We start from the raw sequence: 13,630 nt of genomic DNA on the forward strand, positions 1-13,630 counted from the left end.
GCACTCATCTTGTTGTAGAGCAACAAATCATGTCACACTGGAAACTAAAATGCTGACCTCTGACAAAACCAGAAGTTCTTTTGAAATGCTATACGCAGAGTCCATTGTATTGTATGTTAAAGTCTGAGTCTTGTCTGATAGTTAGAATAAATAATTACCTTTACAGGGCCTTTATTTTTCAATGAATTTGTCCATTTTATGATCTCATTATGACGTCTCCACAACACAGTTAACGTGTGTTTGATAAGAAACTGGGTGTACATTTTTGGACAAACCAGAGACATTTGAGTCCCCACAAGGACCATTAGCATGTTGTGTTAAGTGTCCCCATTATTTGTGTTTTTTAGCACGTGACACAACAGACCCAGTTCTATGATCTCCTGAAAAACTTAATTGCTGAGATTTTTCTCTCTGAATTATTGTTTGTCTTTGTTTGCTTTGAAATTAACTTATATTAGTGAGATATCTTACTTAGCCAAATAAGAAATTCCATACTTTTTTTTTTTTTTTTACATTGTGATTAATTTATATATAACATGTTTACAGACCACAAGAACAGCAGCTGGTGTCATTGATGAAGTTTCCAGCCCTGCTCACCAGGTTGAGGCACACATGGACCTAACGTCATGCCCAGAGAACCCTGTCGAGCAGGTAGGTTCACATTTTTGAAAAATATAGATGTCTTTTTGGAATACGGTATGAATGTCCCCACAACACACGTAATGTGTGTGTGTGTTGTTAGAAGCTGTGTGTAAAGAATATCAAAGCCCTGCCAAAGGACATGTTGGTTCCACATTCTACATTCATTCCACATTCTACCGTATGTGGAAGTCTGCTTGTTGTGTGAATGTTAGAATAAAAAAATAATTACCTTTAAAGGGACTTTATTTTTCGATGAAAATGTCCATTTCATGGACTAGTTAATGCGTCCCCACAACACACCTAATGTGTTTGATTAGAATCTGTGTGAATTATCTGACAAACCAGGGACATTGAAGTCCCCACAAGGAATGGTAAAATGTTGTGTTAAATGTCTCCATTATTCCTATTTTTTTTAGCATAGATCCATTCCTTAGATATCTGAAATTTATATGAACATTGTATGTTTAAAGAGTTTGCAAGAATAATGCTAACAGTACACTCCTAGTAATTTCCTGGTCATTTAAATCTACTTTATTAAAAACTATGTGGTGTCAGATTGGGATTTTCTTAGTTATTTTCCAATTAAATAGTGTAATGACTTTGATCTTACTATTTGCAGATTAAAACAGATTGTCAAAATGAAGAAGAGACTTTGAAGAAGAGATGCATAAAAAGTATAATGGTAAGTTGTTGTTTTGTTTTGTTTTTTATCAGTTTCTATATCATTGTGGGTTTTTAAATTATCTGATTGGACTGTCACAGTTTAGTACACCCATTTTGCACTCGTGTCATTTATCTTTTACTTTTTGTATTTTCAGATGAAAGAAGAATGTCTCAAATTATCCGATGAGCTTTCTGATACCTCATGCTCTGATGTGTCAATGAGTGCTGATGAGTATGTCCCAGATACTGCCTCTGAAAGTGAAGACAGTGATGATGGGCGCTCACCAAGGCCAAAACAGACCCTTCCACTTTTGAATAACCCTGGTTCAATGAGTCCTCCAGTCTGTGACAGCATAACATCTGAAGTCACTGGAGCAGAGCCACCCTGCTCAAGTCAGGAGGTGATGGACGCTGTAGTTGTTGGCACGGTCGAAAAGAAAAATGGCTGCAGAGTTTACAACAAGAGACAATACTGTTTGTATTGCAGCAAACCTTATGCAAAGATGGCAAGGCATCTAGCGAGTCAACACAAAGATAAATCAGAAGTGGCCAAAGCACTGAGTTTTCCAACGAGTTCTTTGGAGAGGAAGAAGGAGCTTAACTACATTCGCAAAAAAGGCAACTATGCTCACAACGCTGCTGTTATGGAGTCAGGAAAGGGGGTACTCGTGCCATGCAAACGACCAACCAAAGAAGCCAAAGGAAATGATTTCGTGCACTGTGTATACTGCCAAGGACTTTTCACAAGACCTTTCTTGTGGAAACACATCCGATGCTGTGACCTCAGACCTGCATCAGCCACCCTGAAACCAGGAAAGAACCGTGTTCAGTCCATGTGCGTAAACAGGGGACCTATGCCTTCACACATGTCTAAACAACTGTGGGAAGTAATGAGTGTCATGATTCCTGATCCAATCACACAGATCATTAAAAATGATCGTGTCATCACTGATCTTGGGCAGCACCTGTTGAATACCGGTGGGATGTCAGACAGCAATCAACAGTATGTCCGAGTGAAGATGCGGGAATTGGGAAGGCTGATCCACCACGCAAGGAACGTAACTGCTTTAAAAAAAATGGTGGACTTCGTACATCCTAAAAATTACTTGGAAATGGTCAAAGCGGTCAAGAATACTTGTGGCTTTGACAGTGAAACTAACAAGTTCTTGATTCCATCACTGGCATATAAAATGGGGCATACCTTAGTTAAAATCAGCAGACTCCTAAAAGCTCAGGGTTTGATGTCAAACAATGATGAACTTGTAAGGAATGCCACTCAGTTTCAAAAGATCCACAGTGAGAAGTGGAATAAGCTGATAACTGCAACAGCCCTCAAGAACATTGCTGAAGCAAAGTGGAATGTGCCAGCTCTCATGCCCTTTACAGAGGATGTTCAGAAAATGCATCAGTTTCTCAGTCAAATGCAGGATGAGTGTACCAGCGCACTGTCTGAATGTCCCTCTACAAAGGCCTGGGCAGACTTGACCAAAGTATGTTTAACACAGACCATCCTCTTTAATCGACGCAGAGAAGGAGAAGTGGAAAGCATGCCTTTATCTGCATTTCTGTCCAGGGACTCAACTGAGCCACACGAGGATGTGGACTGGGCACTCTCTGAAGTGGAAAAAAAACTGTGCAGACATTTTTCGAGGATAATCATCAGGGGAAAGCCAGGCGGACCAGTTCCTATTCTCTTGACTCATAAGATGCTGTCTGCATTAGAACTTCTTGCGAAACACAGAGAGACTTGCGGGGTTCTCAAGGACAACCTTTACATGTTTGCACAACCTGCAGCAGTGTCACATTTTTGTGGTTCAGACTGCATGCGAGACTTTGCTAAAGTGTGTGGTGCAAAATGTCCCAAGTCACTGGCGTCCACCAAATGGCGGAAACATGCTGCCATCCTTTCAACTGTGCTAAACATGACAGACACAGAGATGGACCAGCTGGCAAACTTTCTCGGTCATGATATTAGTATCCCCCCTGAGTTCTGTCGACTCCCTATGAAGACGCTGCACCTTGCAAAGATCAGCAAAGTTCTAATGGCACTTGAGCAAGGAAGATTAGCTGAATTCCACGGCAAGAACTTGGATGAAATCACGATTGGACCAAAAGGCATGTTTTCTTTTACAATGTCTATCAAACCTGTTAAACCCTCTTTTTTGTTTGAAAATTATTTGTAAACTAAAGATGGTTTTTGTCCCACAGAATGTGTTCTGGAAACTGATGAGGAAGATGTGAACAGAGAGGAAGAAAACCATTCACTCCCTGATAATGGTATTTACTGTAAACCATGCAGTGTTAAAAAAAAGTTTATTGAATTTTTTTAGACATTCACTGACATTGGTAATTGGAAGTGTTTCCTGTTAAGTTGTTGCTTTGGTCTTAAAGGTAAAAATATATTCATTTTATATAATCAGTCATTTTGTAGTATCTCCCTGCAGTATTTACATTTGAGTTTGAGTTTACTGATTCATGCTTACAGTTATAAAAACTGAATTTCAGCAGAATTTACAAAAGATAAAACACAGAGGTAAAACACATAAAAACACATTGGACAGTCCTTATTGCTGGATCCTGTCTTAATATCCTGTTAGTATTCATTTCATTTGATAAGTCATTTTCTGTATATATGCTCTGGTTCCCAATAAGACACACATCACTCAGACAGCACCAGTACAGTTAGGTAACATTAACAGTAATACAGTACAATTAGCAATCTCATTTTGTAAAGCACAAATTCATAACAGATGTTTTTTCAAGAAGCTTCACAGAAGAACAGATTTAAACCCACTTGCAGTAGATGAATAATTTGATTTATAATTATTATATTATTGATATATTATCAATATCCTACATTAATCCACCGCAAATGCAGCACTAAGCCACAAAGGCAAGAGAAAACAGTATTGTGCACAGTATATACTGCACAGTGTATGTGTGCTTTGTATCCTAACATGTTTTTTGTCCGTAGAACCATCAGCTGAGGAGACCCTTCCACCACCACCCAAGAGACCCAAACAGCGACCACAAAAGGTAGTCCATGCTGTGAGGCCTTCTACTGAAGGTGAACTGCAAACACGAGTTCTTTTTTTTTTATACAATCTGAGGTGTTAGCATAAAGCCATCTTTGGTTTGTCACTTGGCTAATAATTAAAAGAGGTGTTGACTGAGTAATTATGATCATATTTTTTCCACTGATTTAACAGTCATGTACCTACCTCTTCTTTATCAATGTCCTTCCTGAAATGTTAGCCTTTACTCACTGCAGCTGTAATTTCACTTGTTATGTAGGTGGTAGCATATACACTCAGTGCCATCAGGCTGATGCCCTTCTTATTTTTAAGGGTGCACTCACATCATGTCAAGTTTTCCCGTGCTGTGCTTATGTGTGATTGGAAAAAAAAAAAGTCAAAGTCATAGCTCACATGCTGGATTATGTTTTTATTGACAGATTGTTCTGTTAATTTGCAGGTAAAGTTCGTCGTAATAGGAAACCGTGGCAGCAGATGGAGGTGAAAGCTGTCAAAAAACACATGGCTTCATTCATTGAGTCTCGAACTGTGCCGGGAAAGAGGGACTGCGTGAAATGTTTAAAGGCTGAACCCAAGGCTCTCGAGAACCGGGACTGGAAGGCTTTAAAATTTTATGTTGCTAACCGGATTAAAGCCTGCAAAAGAAAAACCCAGTGCAAATAGCAAGGAGATTATCAGCGGACGAAGATTATGCAGTCAAGAAATGGTTTACTTTTGGGTCCTTTGTTTTACTAGCGACTGTTAAATGTTTAAGTATTTAACGTCAACCTTCAAAAAGACTTGACCTGGCAGACCTGAAAAAGTTGTTTAGAACTGAAGAACAGACTTTGAATGGGCTGGTACAGTATCAAGATTTTTTTTTTCCTTTGTGTACAGATTTTTCACCATACACTGGAAGCTAAAGTATTAAATGTATATAGATGACTCTGCTGTTGACAATTACATGGGCAAGTCCGTTTCCCCAGTGCTTGCATTGTTTACCTTCAGTTTGATTCTGAAGTTTGATGTGAATAAATGATAGATGTGCAGCTCTGTGCTCTGAACATCTTGAAGCTATTTCACTGAATTTATTAAAGTATTCACATACACATTCGAGATTAGTTCAGTTCCTGATTTCAGAATATCTACATGTTTACTGAAGAAAGATTATTTATTAATTTTGTAATTGTGACATCAATATTAGAACTTTTTCACTGAGGTAAAAATTCTGTATTTTCTTCCAGGATGAGGATTTTTATCTGTGTGTATATATATATATATATATATATATATATATATATATATATATATATGTTGATGAAGGGGGTTGAAGAATTCAGTTTGCGGTGAACGTCACAGAAGTGGCAGCTTCTCATAATTGCACTACAATAACCTGTGGATAATATCAAATAAAGATTATCTCTGTTGTTTTAGCATGGGACATAGAAATGTGTGTAAATTATGCAAATCATATTTAAATTTTGTCTCCATGCACCATGTTAGCTGGATATTCCCAGAGTCCCCGGGTAACATGGTCCTAACATGACTTCATCATTTCAGAGTTTTAAAGGTGTGTATGAGCTAACTTTGCAGCAGACAGCATACCTAATTTTTCTGTTCCTCCAGAATCTTTAGAAAGGTTAGTCCCCACTAGGGCATTAACTGAAAAGTCAGTTTGTCGACCTGTCGACGTCTGCGGCACAAATCAACGTTACTTTGGAGGAGTCGACTAGTCATGTGTTATTCTCTCTCTCCCTTCCATCACCTGACAGCGCGTGAGCCGTCAATCAGCGCATGTCGATACTCTCATCTTTCTACGTGAAAACATGGAGTGCAGTGAGTGGTAGTGATGCGCGGGTCAGCGGACCTGGGTCGGGTTGGTGCGGGTCCAAAACATGTCACTTTATTTGTGGGGCGGGTCAAAAAATTCCACAAAGTGGATTTTTAAAAAAAACAAACATGCTGTGCGTCTTTTTGGCCGCTGTCTTAACTTTTTCCCACTTTATGTTCACTTAAATTTAAAAGAAAATTCCAGGTGTTAACCTCTGTTTAGTTTGGTTAAATGTCTGAGAAGGACTGCTGATGGGTTGTTGTTTTTTTCTGCTCTTTACTGTACATTGTTCATGTTTCAGTGAACGTTCGTAAGTTGCTGATTGTTGATCAGCTGTGTGTCTGTGTTGTTCCTCCGCTGTCAATGTGATGACGTCATCATACGACAAGTCGACTCGACTTTACTGACAAAAAAGTCGACCTGAAAAAATCTGGAGTCACTAATGCCCTAGTCCCCACAAGTGATGATCAGAAATTTGGTCCCCATTTCAAATGTTAACCAGTGTGTGTGTGTGCGCTTGCAAAATTGTAATGAACTGTAACTAATGTTTTGCCAGTGGGCTCCAAAGAATGAAAGAGAAGGATGGAAACATTGTCCAATGCCCATAGAGTTGTATACAGTGAAAGACCTTTGCGCCTCTGGTCTTATTCTGAAAAACAAAGAATAAAAACAGATTGGCCAGGGTAAAAACACAAATGAGACAGTTTAGAAATGTAAAACTAGTTTGAGCAGGAAAAGTTATGAACAGACAGCTGATGGTATTAGCAGTTGTAATACTAATGTTTATATTCCTAGATGATAATTCTTAAATGAGACAATACGAACATATCTAATCTGATGATGGGGAATAAAATGTTGTTTTATTTTCCCGTCTGTCCTCACTTCTCCAGTGGTTGTAGACTTCATCCACATTAATGGCAGCACCATCTTCTACTTGCCTTGACTTGATTCACATCAGCTGGTCCATACTTTCCCCTCTGAAAACTCATCCTGTACTTCTGCTTCACTGCACGTCTTACAAACGACCCCAGTCTCAGGTTGAAAAAGAAAAACTGTCACCAGCGTTCCCTTGTTAGTGTTTGTTGTTACACTCCGGCCGAGGGGTTTACCAGGGCGAGCATAATGTGCTCACACTTTGTCCCCTTCAGCTCCCAAGCGCACCTGTCTGTCAAAAACTAAAGTTCACAATATTTATTTTTTTAACAACTAAAGAAGGTTTAGGGGAGGGCGCGGCTAAAACAACAAACAAAAGTCTTCAAAGTTCAAAGCTAAATTACCTAATCCAAAATAAATGCAAGAAGTAAAATACAGAAAACTAACCTAAACTCCCTACGACAAAACGTGAAAATAAAAGAGCCGTCCTCCCCTACCAGAAAAAGAAGGATCCAATTACAAAAACTCTATTTACAACTATCTACAAATACGAATTATCGCATGAAGACTGACGACCACACAGGAAACACAGTTGGGAGCTGGCAGATAGACGAGGAGAGAGAGCGCTGTTGAATCCAGGGCCGTCTTTAAAGGGGCGGGGTAATCTGCTCCACCAGTCCACAGCTTCACCTACATGAAACAAGACAGACAAAAAGGGCACAGCACACCTACAGGACGGGGGGAGAACACACAAACTAAACAGAAAACATAAATACATATACACATAAATAGCCAAATTATGACCCAGGATCATAACATTGTGTTCAGTGACAGCTATTCCACTTTAAATGGTGCACGTTTTTTTCTTTGCCTTTCCAGCGGTCCCACAAACCTCCCATTTAGCCATCGCTGCTATGCTCTTGCTAACACACAAAAATGCAACAACAGTGGCTGCTCATCTAAGGCTACGTTTAGACAGCAGTTCTTAATGTACAATTCAGATTTTTTGGGTGAAATCCAGTTTTTTTGTGTGCTCATTGATGTTACACATTAACCCTTTCATGCATGAATTATGAGAACCTTAATCATGATTTTTTCCCCCATTTTAAATTCCTCTTTAGGCATGAAAAAACAAAAAAACAATGCGATTGACAGCTTTTTATGAACCTATTTTTCATGGAGTTGCAAAAATGTCCACTCAAATGGATATGATGCGTTTAATTTTTGAAGAAACGTGTATTTACTGGTATACTGTGAAAACTATGAAATAAAAAACACTTTCAATGCTGCTAATGTGATGTTTTCTCATATTTAAACATACTCTAATACTAGTTATTACTCACTTCATGGGGATAATATGCAAAAATACCCATTTTGTTAAAGAAAAAATGATAATTACAGTCTAATAACAATTGATTTACATTCAAACGTGTTACTGCAGATCAGGTTTATCAAGAACAGCAAAGTTACATGATGCATAAGTGTCCACTGTGTTGGCTGATATGGAACTAAAACAGCAAAACCCATGAATATACAGGAGAAGAGCAGTAGAATAACTGTCCACTGTAGTGACCACTATGCATGAAAGGGTTAAATGCACCGTCTATCAGTTTTGAGTGTGAACTAAATGCGACCCTGAAGTGACCCGCATGCACAAAAGAGGTCCTGATGTAATACGTGACCACGCAGGCATACACTGTGTTTACAGAAGTAACACTCCTGGGACAGAATTGTGATGTTTGTCGCACTTCAATGACGTAAAGGTCAGATAAATGCAACCTGGCCGTTCAGACTGAAGTCACATTGCAAAATATCAGATAATATCGGACTTAAGACTTTATTGATCCCAGCATGGGGAAATTTCACAGTTGACAATACAAACAGGATACAGGTCACATATGGGCAAAAAAATCAGATTAGGGCCACATTTGCCTGCAGTCTGAACGGAGCCATAATGACATTGATTGGCTGTCAAGCTAAACAACCTCTGCAAGTATTGGCTGGGGAACACTGGTGGGCGGGTTTATTTAATGATCACTGGCTGACAGCAGCCTCATTGCAGTGATAAACGCCCACAGAGGGATACACACTCACTGTTAAGGTCATAAATGTCACAATTCAAAGCACATTTTAGGGAGAAAAAAAACTGAAACTGGGTGGAGATATGAGTGTGCAACTTTTTTGTCTTCTGCACTAAGGGACTGGGAGCGGTGTACAACTGTGCAGTAAAACACCTTAGAGCACAGGTGTCAAACATGTGGCCCGGGGACCAAATCCGGCCTGCGGCATGATTTTATGGAGTGCAACAATTACACTGAAGATATGAACAGTCAAAGGTGTTGAACTGGTTTTAGCCCAGTGTGATCTAAAGTAAAATAATAGTCTATTAACGCTTACAATAAAATGTGAAGAACCTGAAAATTAAGTACAATTTTAACAATGTTCTGTCTGTTACTAAAAGTTTTGTGGATTTGTAGATCTGATTTGTAAGTTGTGTTAATAAGTTGACACATAATATTATAGACATTCTTATTTTAGTTACACATTCCAAACTTCAAAATTTCAACATTATGTTTGTGTAACATTGTGTGTAACGTACATGTACAAGTGATAAGTTGAGGCATAATATTGTTAAAATTTAGCTTATTTTTCTTGAGAAATGACATTTTTTGGTTATTCTGGTTTGGTTATCTCTGGTTATTCACATCTTTTTTGTGAAAAGATAGTTTGTAAACGTAAATATTTTCATAATTTAATGTTTTTTATTGCACTAAAATGAAGAAAAAAACTTTGAGTTGTCATTATTTATAAGTTTTTATGCTATAATTTTAATGGTTCAGCCCGCTTGAGATCGAATTGGGCTGAAAGTGGCTCCTGAACTAAAATGAGTTTGACACCCCTGCCTTAGAGGGAACAGCGGTGTGAATGTAAACAGGCTCAATGAGTATTACAATAAATGTCAAGTCCTTATTTGAAGAAACTAGACGGTTGTACATTAATCTTTATAGTCAATATAACTTTGTCCACACAGTATTTTATGTGAATTATTAGTAGTGGAACATTCAGAACAATTAGAACCATAAACTGCTTGTTGTTGTTTGAGTAAAATTATGTCATACAACTGTGGTGTAAACATTTTCTAAGTGTTTTAACCCATGAAGACCCAAACAGCCACCAGCAAACACAAGCATCTTCTGATCTAAGCTGTTTAATACCTGTTGATCCATTAATCCTATCAATACATGTAAATAACTGGTGTAAAATACAGTTTGTCATCTTTTCATGGTCATCAGATATGACCCATTTGGACGTTCAGATGTTCTGTAGTGAACATGGAAACACCATCTTCTACAACATTGATTCACCAGTAAAACCCATGGAGTTGGATCAATGACAGTAGATGGAGATGCTTGTTTTATGTTCTATTAATGATATATTTTACAGGAAAAGACACTTTTTCTTCAGTTTCCTCTGTTTTGATATAATAACTTTTGAATTTGCTGTGAGTTTTCATGAACATCTAAATGATCTGTGAATTAAATGTAGGAAGATACAGGGTTTACATTGAAAAAAAACCCAAAACAAAATACAAAGGTTAATGTAATACATGGTGATAAATCACTTAAATAGACAGAAAAATTCATTTGGGAACTGACACAAAAAAGTAGGACTGGGTCTTTATGGGTTAAATTGAATGTGAACCAAATAAAATCTATAATACAATAATGATGTGTTTCAGGGAAAAATGTCTCAAGAAGAGGATGCTGCTGATGAAGACGACGGCATAAGGCTCAAGACGATTGTCATAATGAGCCCTAACATAACTGATTACTCAAAGAAGGGTAATTATAATCTATTATTTATTAACCAGGAAGTCCCTTGAGAGAAAATCTCTTTTTTGAGGGAGACCTGACCAAGAGGCACATCGGTACAATACAAATGAACTAACGGAGTATAAAACTTACATACAATTAAGAACATAAAATGGTTAAAAACATAAAAAAGCTAAACACCAGTTTAAGGATAGAAGTTACACACTTCTGTTAGACAGTTTGACAAAACAGATTTGAATTCACCCAGGGTATAAAATGCTGAAGGTGAAGTGAGTTTTGCAAATTCATTCATTTATTTGTTTTGAGCAGAAGAAAAAATTCTACATTTTTTGTGTACAAGGAACTAATATCTGAGCAAATACGTTAACAAACTAGAAAAGTACCCAGAGAGCGCAGACCTCCGCCCCCCCAAGCACCACCAAAATTTAATCATTTGTTCCTTGTGCCAGTATCAACATTTCCTGAAATTTCCATCCAAATCCGTCCATAACTTTTTGAGTCATCTTGCACACAGACAGACAGACAAACAAACACTGGCAAAAACATAACCTCCTTGGTGGAGGTAATAGAGATGATCAAGACAAAATGGCAATTCCCATGTACACGAGTAATAAAAGAACTTCAACATGTACTGCTCAAAAAGGAGTTAGAAGAAGAAAACGTATTAAATCCCACCCCCATCTCACATTTACACAACATAACACATTGCTTTTGCTTCCTTAATGATATAGTAACATCTGTTTAGAGTTCCAATAATGTAAATAACAGAAAACAGCTGATGTGATGATGTGTGTGAACAAAAATGACAAATGTCATAATATAGTTTTACATTGGGATAAATATCATTGCATTGGTTAGTTTGGTTTAAATTGTTCTCTCTGTTTCCAAAATGCCTCAGATATGGGTTTTACTTAATTTCTCTCTACACTGTTTTTTTTTTTATCTAAATTTCTAAAATATTTTTCATGCTCTGACTATTAATAATAATTTTCTACCACAACTAACCATCTACTTTCTTCACATCTTGCTGAGGAAGAAAAATCTCCCATTAAACTTTAAGGAAATATTGATGTTTATAAACTATATGGACAAAAATATTGGGACACATCATGGCTACAGCTGTAAAATGTCCTGTTCGTGAGGATTTGAGATCTAATATTTAAAGATTTGAGATGGAATATTTAATTTGATATTTCCTTAAAGTTTAATGGGAGATTTTTCATCATAAGTGAGATGTGAAGAAAAAAAAAAACAATCAGTGTTGTGAGAAATTAAGTTAAAACCATCTCTGAGGCATTTTGGAAGCAAAGATAACAATTTAAACCAAACTAACCAATGCAATATTTATCCCAGTATAAAACTATATTATGACATTTGTCATTATTGTTTTGTATCTCAGACCCTTGTTAGAAAAGAAACACCTGAAATCAATGTGTCCACATATTTTTGTCCACATAGTGAACCTGTAAATGCCTTTGTTTGGTCTCAGCTTTAAAGAGGTTCCAGGCACAGGTGGTCTGGTGTCCTTTGGGCCTCCAGGAGGAGGACTTCCTGTCCCAGCTGAGATCCACCTTCCCTCAGTTAGACGGTGACGTACCTTTTGAGCTCTTCTTGATAGATAACAACAGGATACCGATGCCTCTGGATGTGACGAGGTGGACGCCAGAGGAGATCCGTAGGTTTATCATTTCTTCAGGAAACAAGGACACCAACCTTTACATTCAACTGAAGGTACGTTCAGAACCGACGCTCCTCGGATGTGTGAGTGGTGACTGGGTCTGACCTGTTCCTGCTGACTCCTGTGTTTCAGACAGAAGAATCTGAGTCAACTGAAGAACAACCAAAACAAGGAGCACAGCGGAAAAAAAAATATTTACCCTTCAGAGTCCGGCTCATTGAAGACCCAAACATCACCTGTTTACTCCAAATGCAATCTCACATGGGTAACTATATGGATGGATGGATGGATGGATGGATGGATGGATGGATGGATGGATTCCACATTCCAATCTGTCTTTGAGGACGTGGTCTGGTCTGGCTTCCTGAACCTCCTGCTTCTTCCATAAAGAATTCAGGTGTTTTTGTTGAACTCCTGTAATTTTGGAGCAGACCCTAATGATGCTGCTGAGGCCGTTTATGTTTTTCACAGACAGCCCATTATAAAAGCAAGTAAAAGAAAAGGTTTAAAGACTTTCAATAAAAGAACAGGAAAAATCACATAAAATAGGTTTAGAAATGTTAAGAGTTCAGACGGTTAATAGAATAGAATAGAATAGAATACAAAACAATAATGTACAATACAATACAATGGGCTACTGTCACTACACAGGTTGCACAATGAAATTCCAGGTGGTCTCTGCCAATGACAGTGCATTATACAACTAATATACAACACTTCAAAATACAGACATATATTAAAAGAAAGAAGAAGAAAAATTTTATATATATATATATATATATATATATATATATATATATATATATATATATATATATGTGTGTGTGTGTGTGTGTGTGTGTGTGTGTGTGCAATAGAGATTACAGTCGAAATTACAGATGTATTACCTAACCTCAACTAATGTATGCAAAAGTAAACACGGATTTGTATATTTGATCATGTTTTCCCCGCTTAGGAGGTTATATATATGTAATACAATATGGACCAGTGGAGATAATGAGTTAGTTTCCTGTCAAGTATTTTTATTTTCCATTTATATAAGGATTCTAGTGGTTTGAGTGTAGTGATTTTTGCTAATGACCAAGTTGTTCGACAG

At 37.6% G+C, this 13,630-nt stretch overlaps 1 protein-coding gene across 4 annotated transcripts in view; it reads left to right on the top strand.

The window, feature by feature from the left end:
• Positions 1 to 5,433, top strand: part of LOC115438607 (uncharacterized) — a 41,476-nt gene extending 36,043 nt beyond the window's left edge. For 3 of the 4 annotated variants that reach the window (XM_030162324.1, XM_030162328.1, XM_030162329.1), the window contains 6 exons: positions 547 to 651; positions 1,262 to 1,324; positions 1,461 to 3,420; positions 3,514 to 3,582; positions 4,280 to 4,372; positions 4,780 to 5,433. In XM_030162324.1, the coding sequence (XP_030018184.1) occupies positions 547 to 651; positions 1,262 to 1,324; positions 1,461 to 3,420; positions 3,514 to 3,582; positions 4,280 to 4,372; positions 4,780 to 5,003 (2,514 nt within the window). In that variant the 3' untranslated portion in view covers positions 5,004 to 5,433. The remainder of the gene's footprint in view (positions 1 to 546; positions 652 to 1,261; positions 1,325 to 1,460; positions 3,421 to 3,513; positions 3,583 to 4,279; positions 4,373 to 4,779) is intronic. The other variant, XM_030162326.1, reaches the window with a different exon arrangement.
• The last annotated feature ends 8,197 nt before the right edge of the window (positions 5,434 to 13,630 follow it).

This window comes from Sphaeramia orbicularis, chromosome 18, assembly GCF_902148855.1.
Source record: "Sphaeramia orbicularis chromosome 18, fSphaOr1.1, whole genome shotgun sequence".
Lineage (NCBI taxonomy): Eukaryota > Metazoa > Chordata > Actinopteri > Kurtiformes > Apogonidae > Sphaeramia > Sphaeramia orbicularis.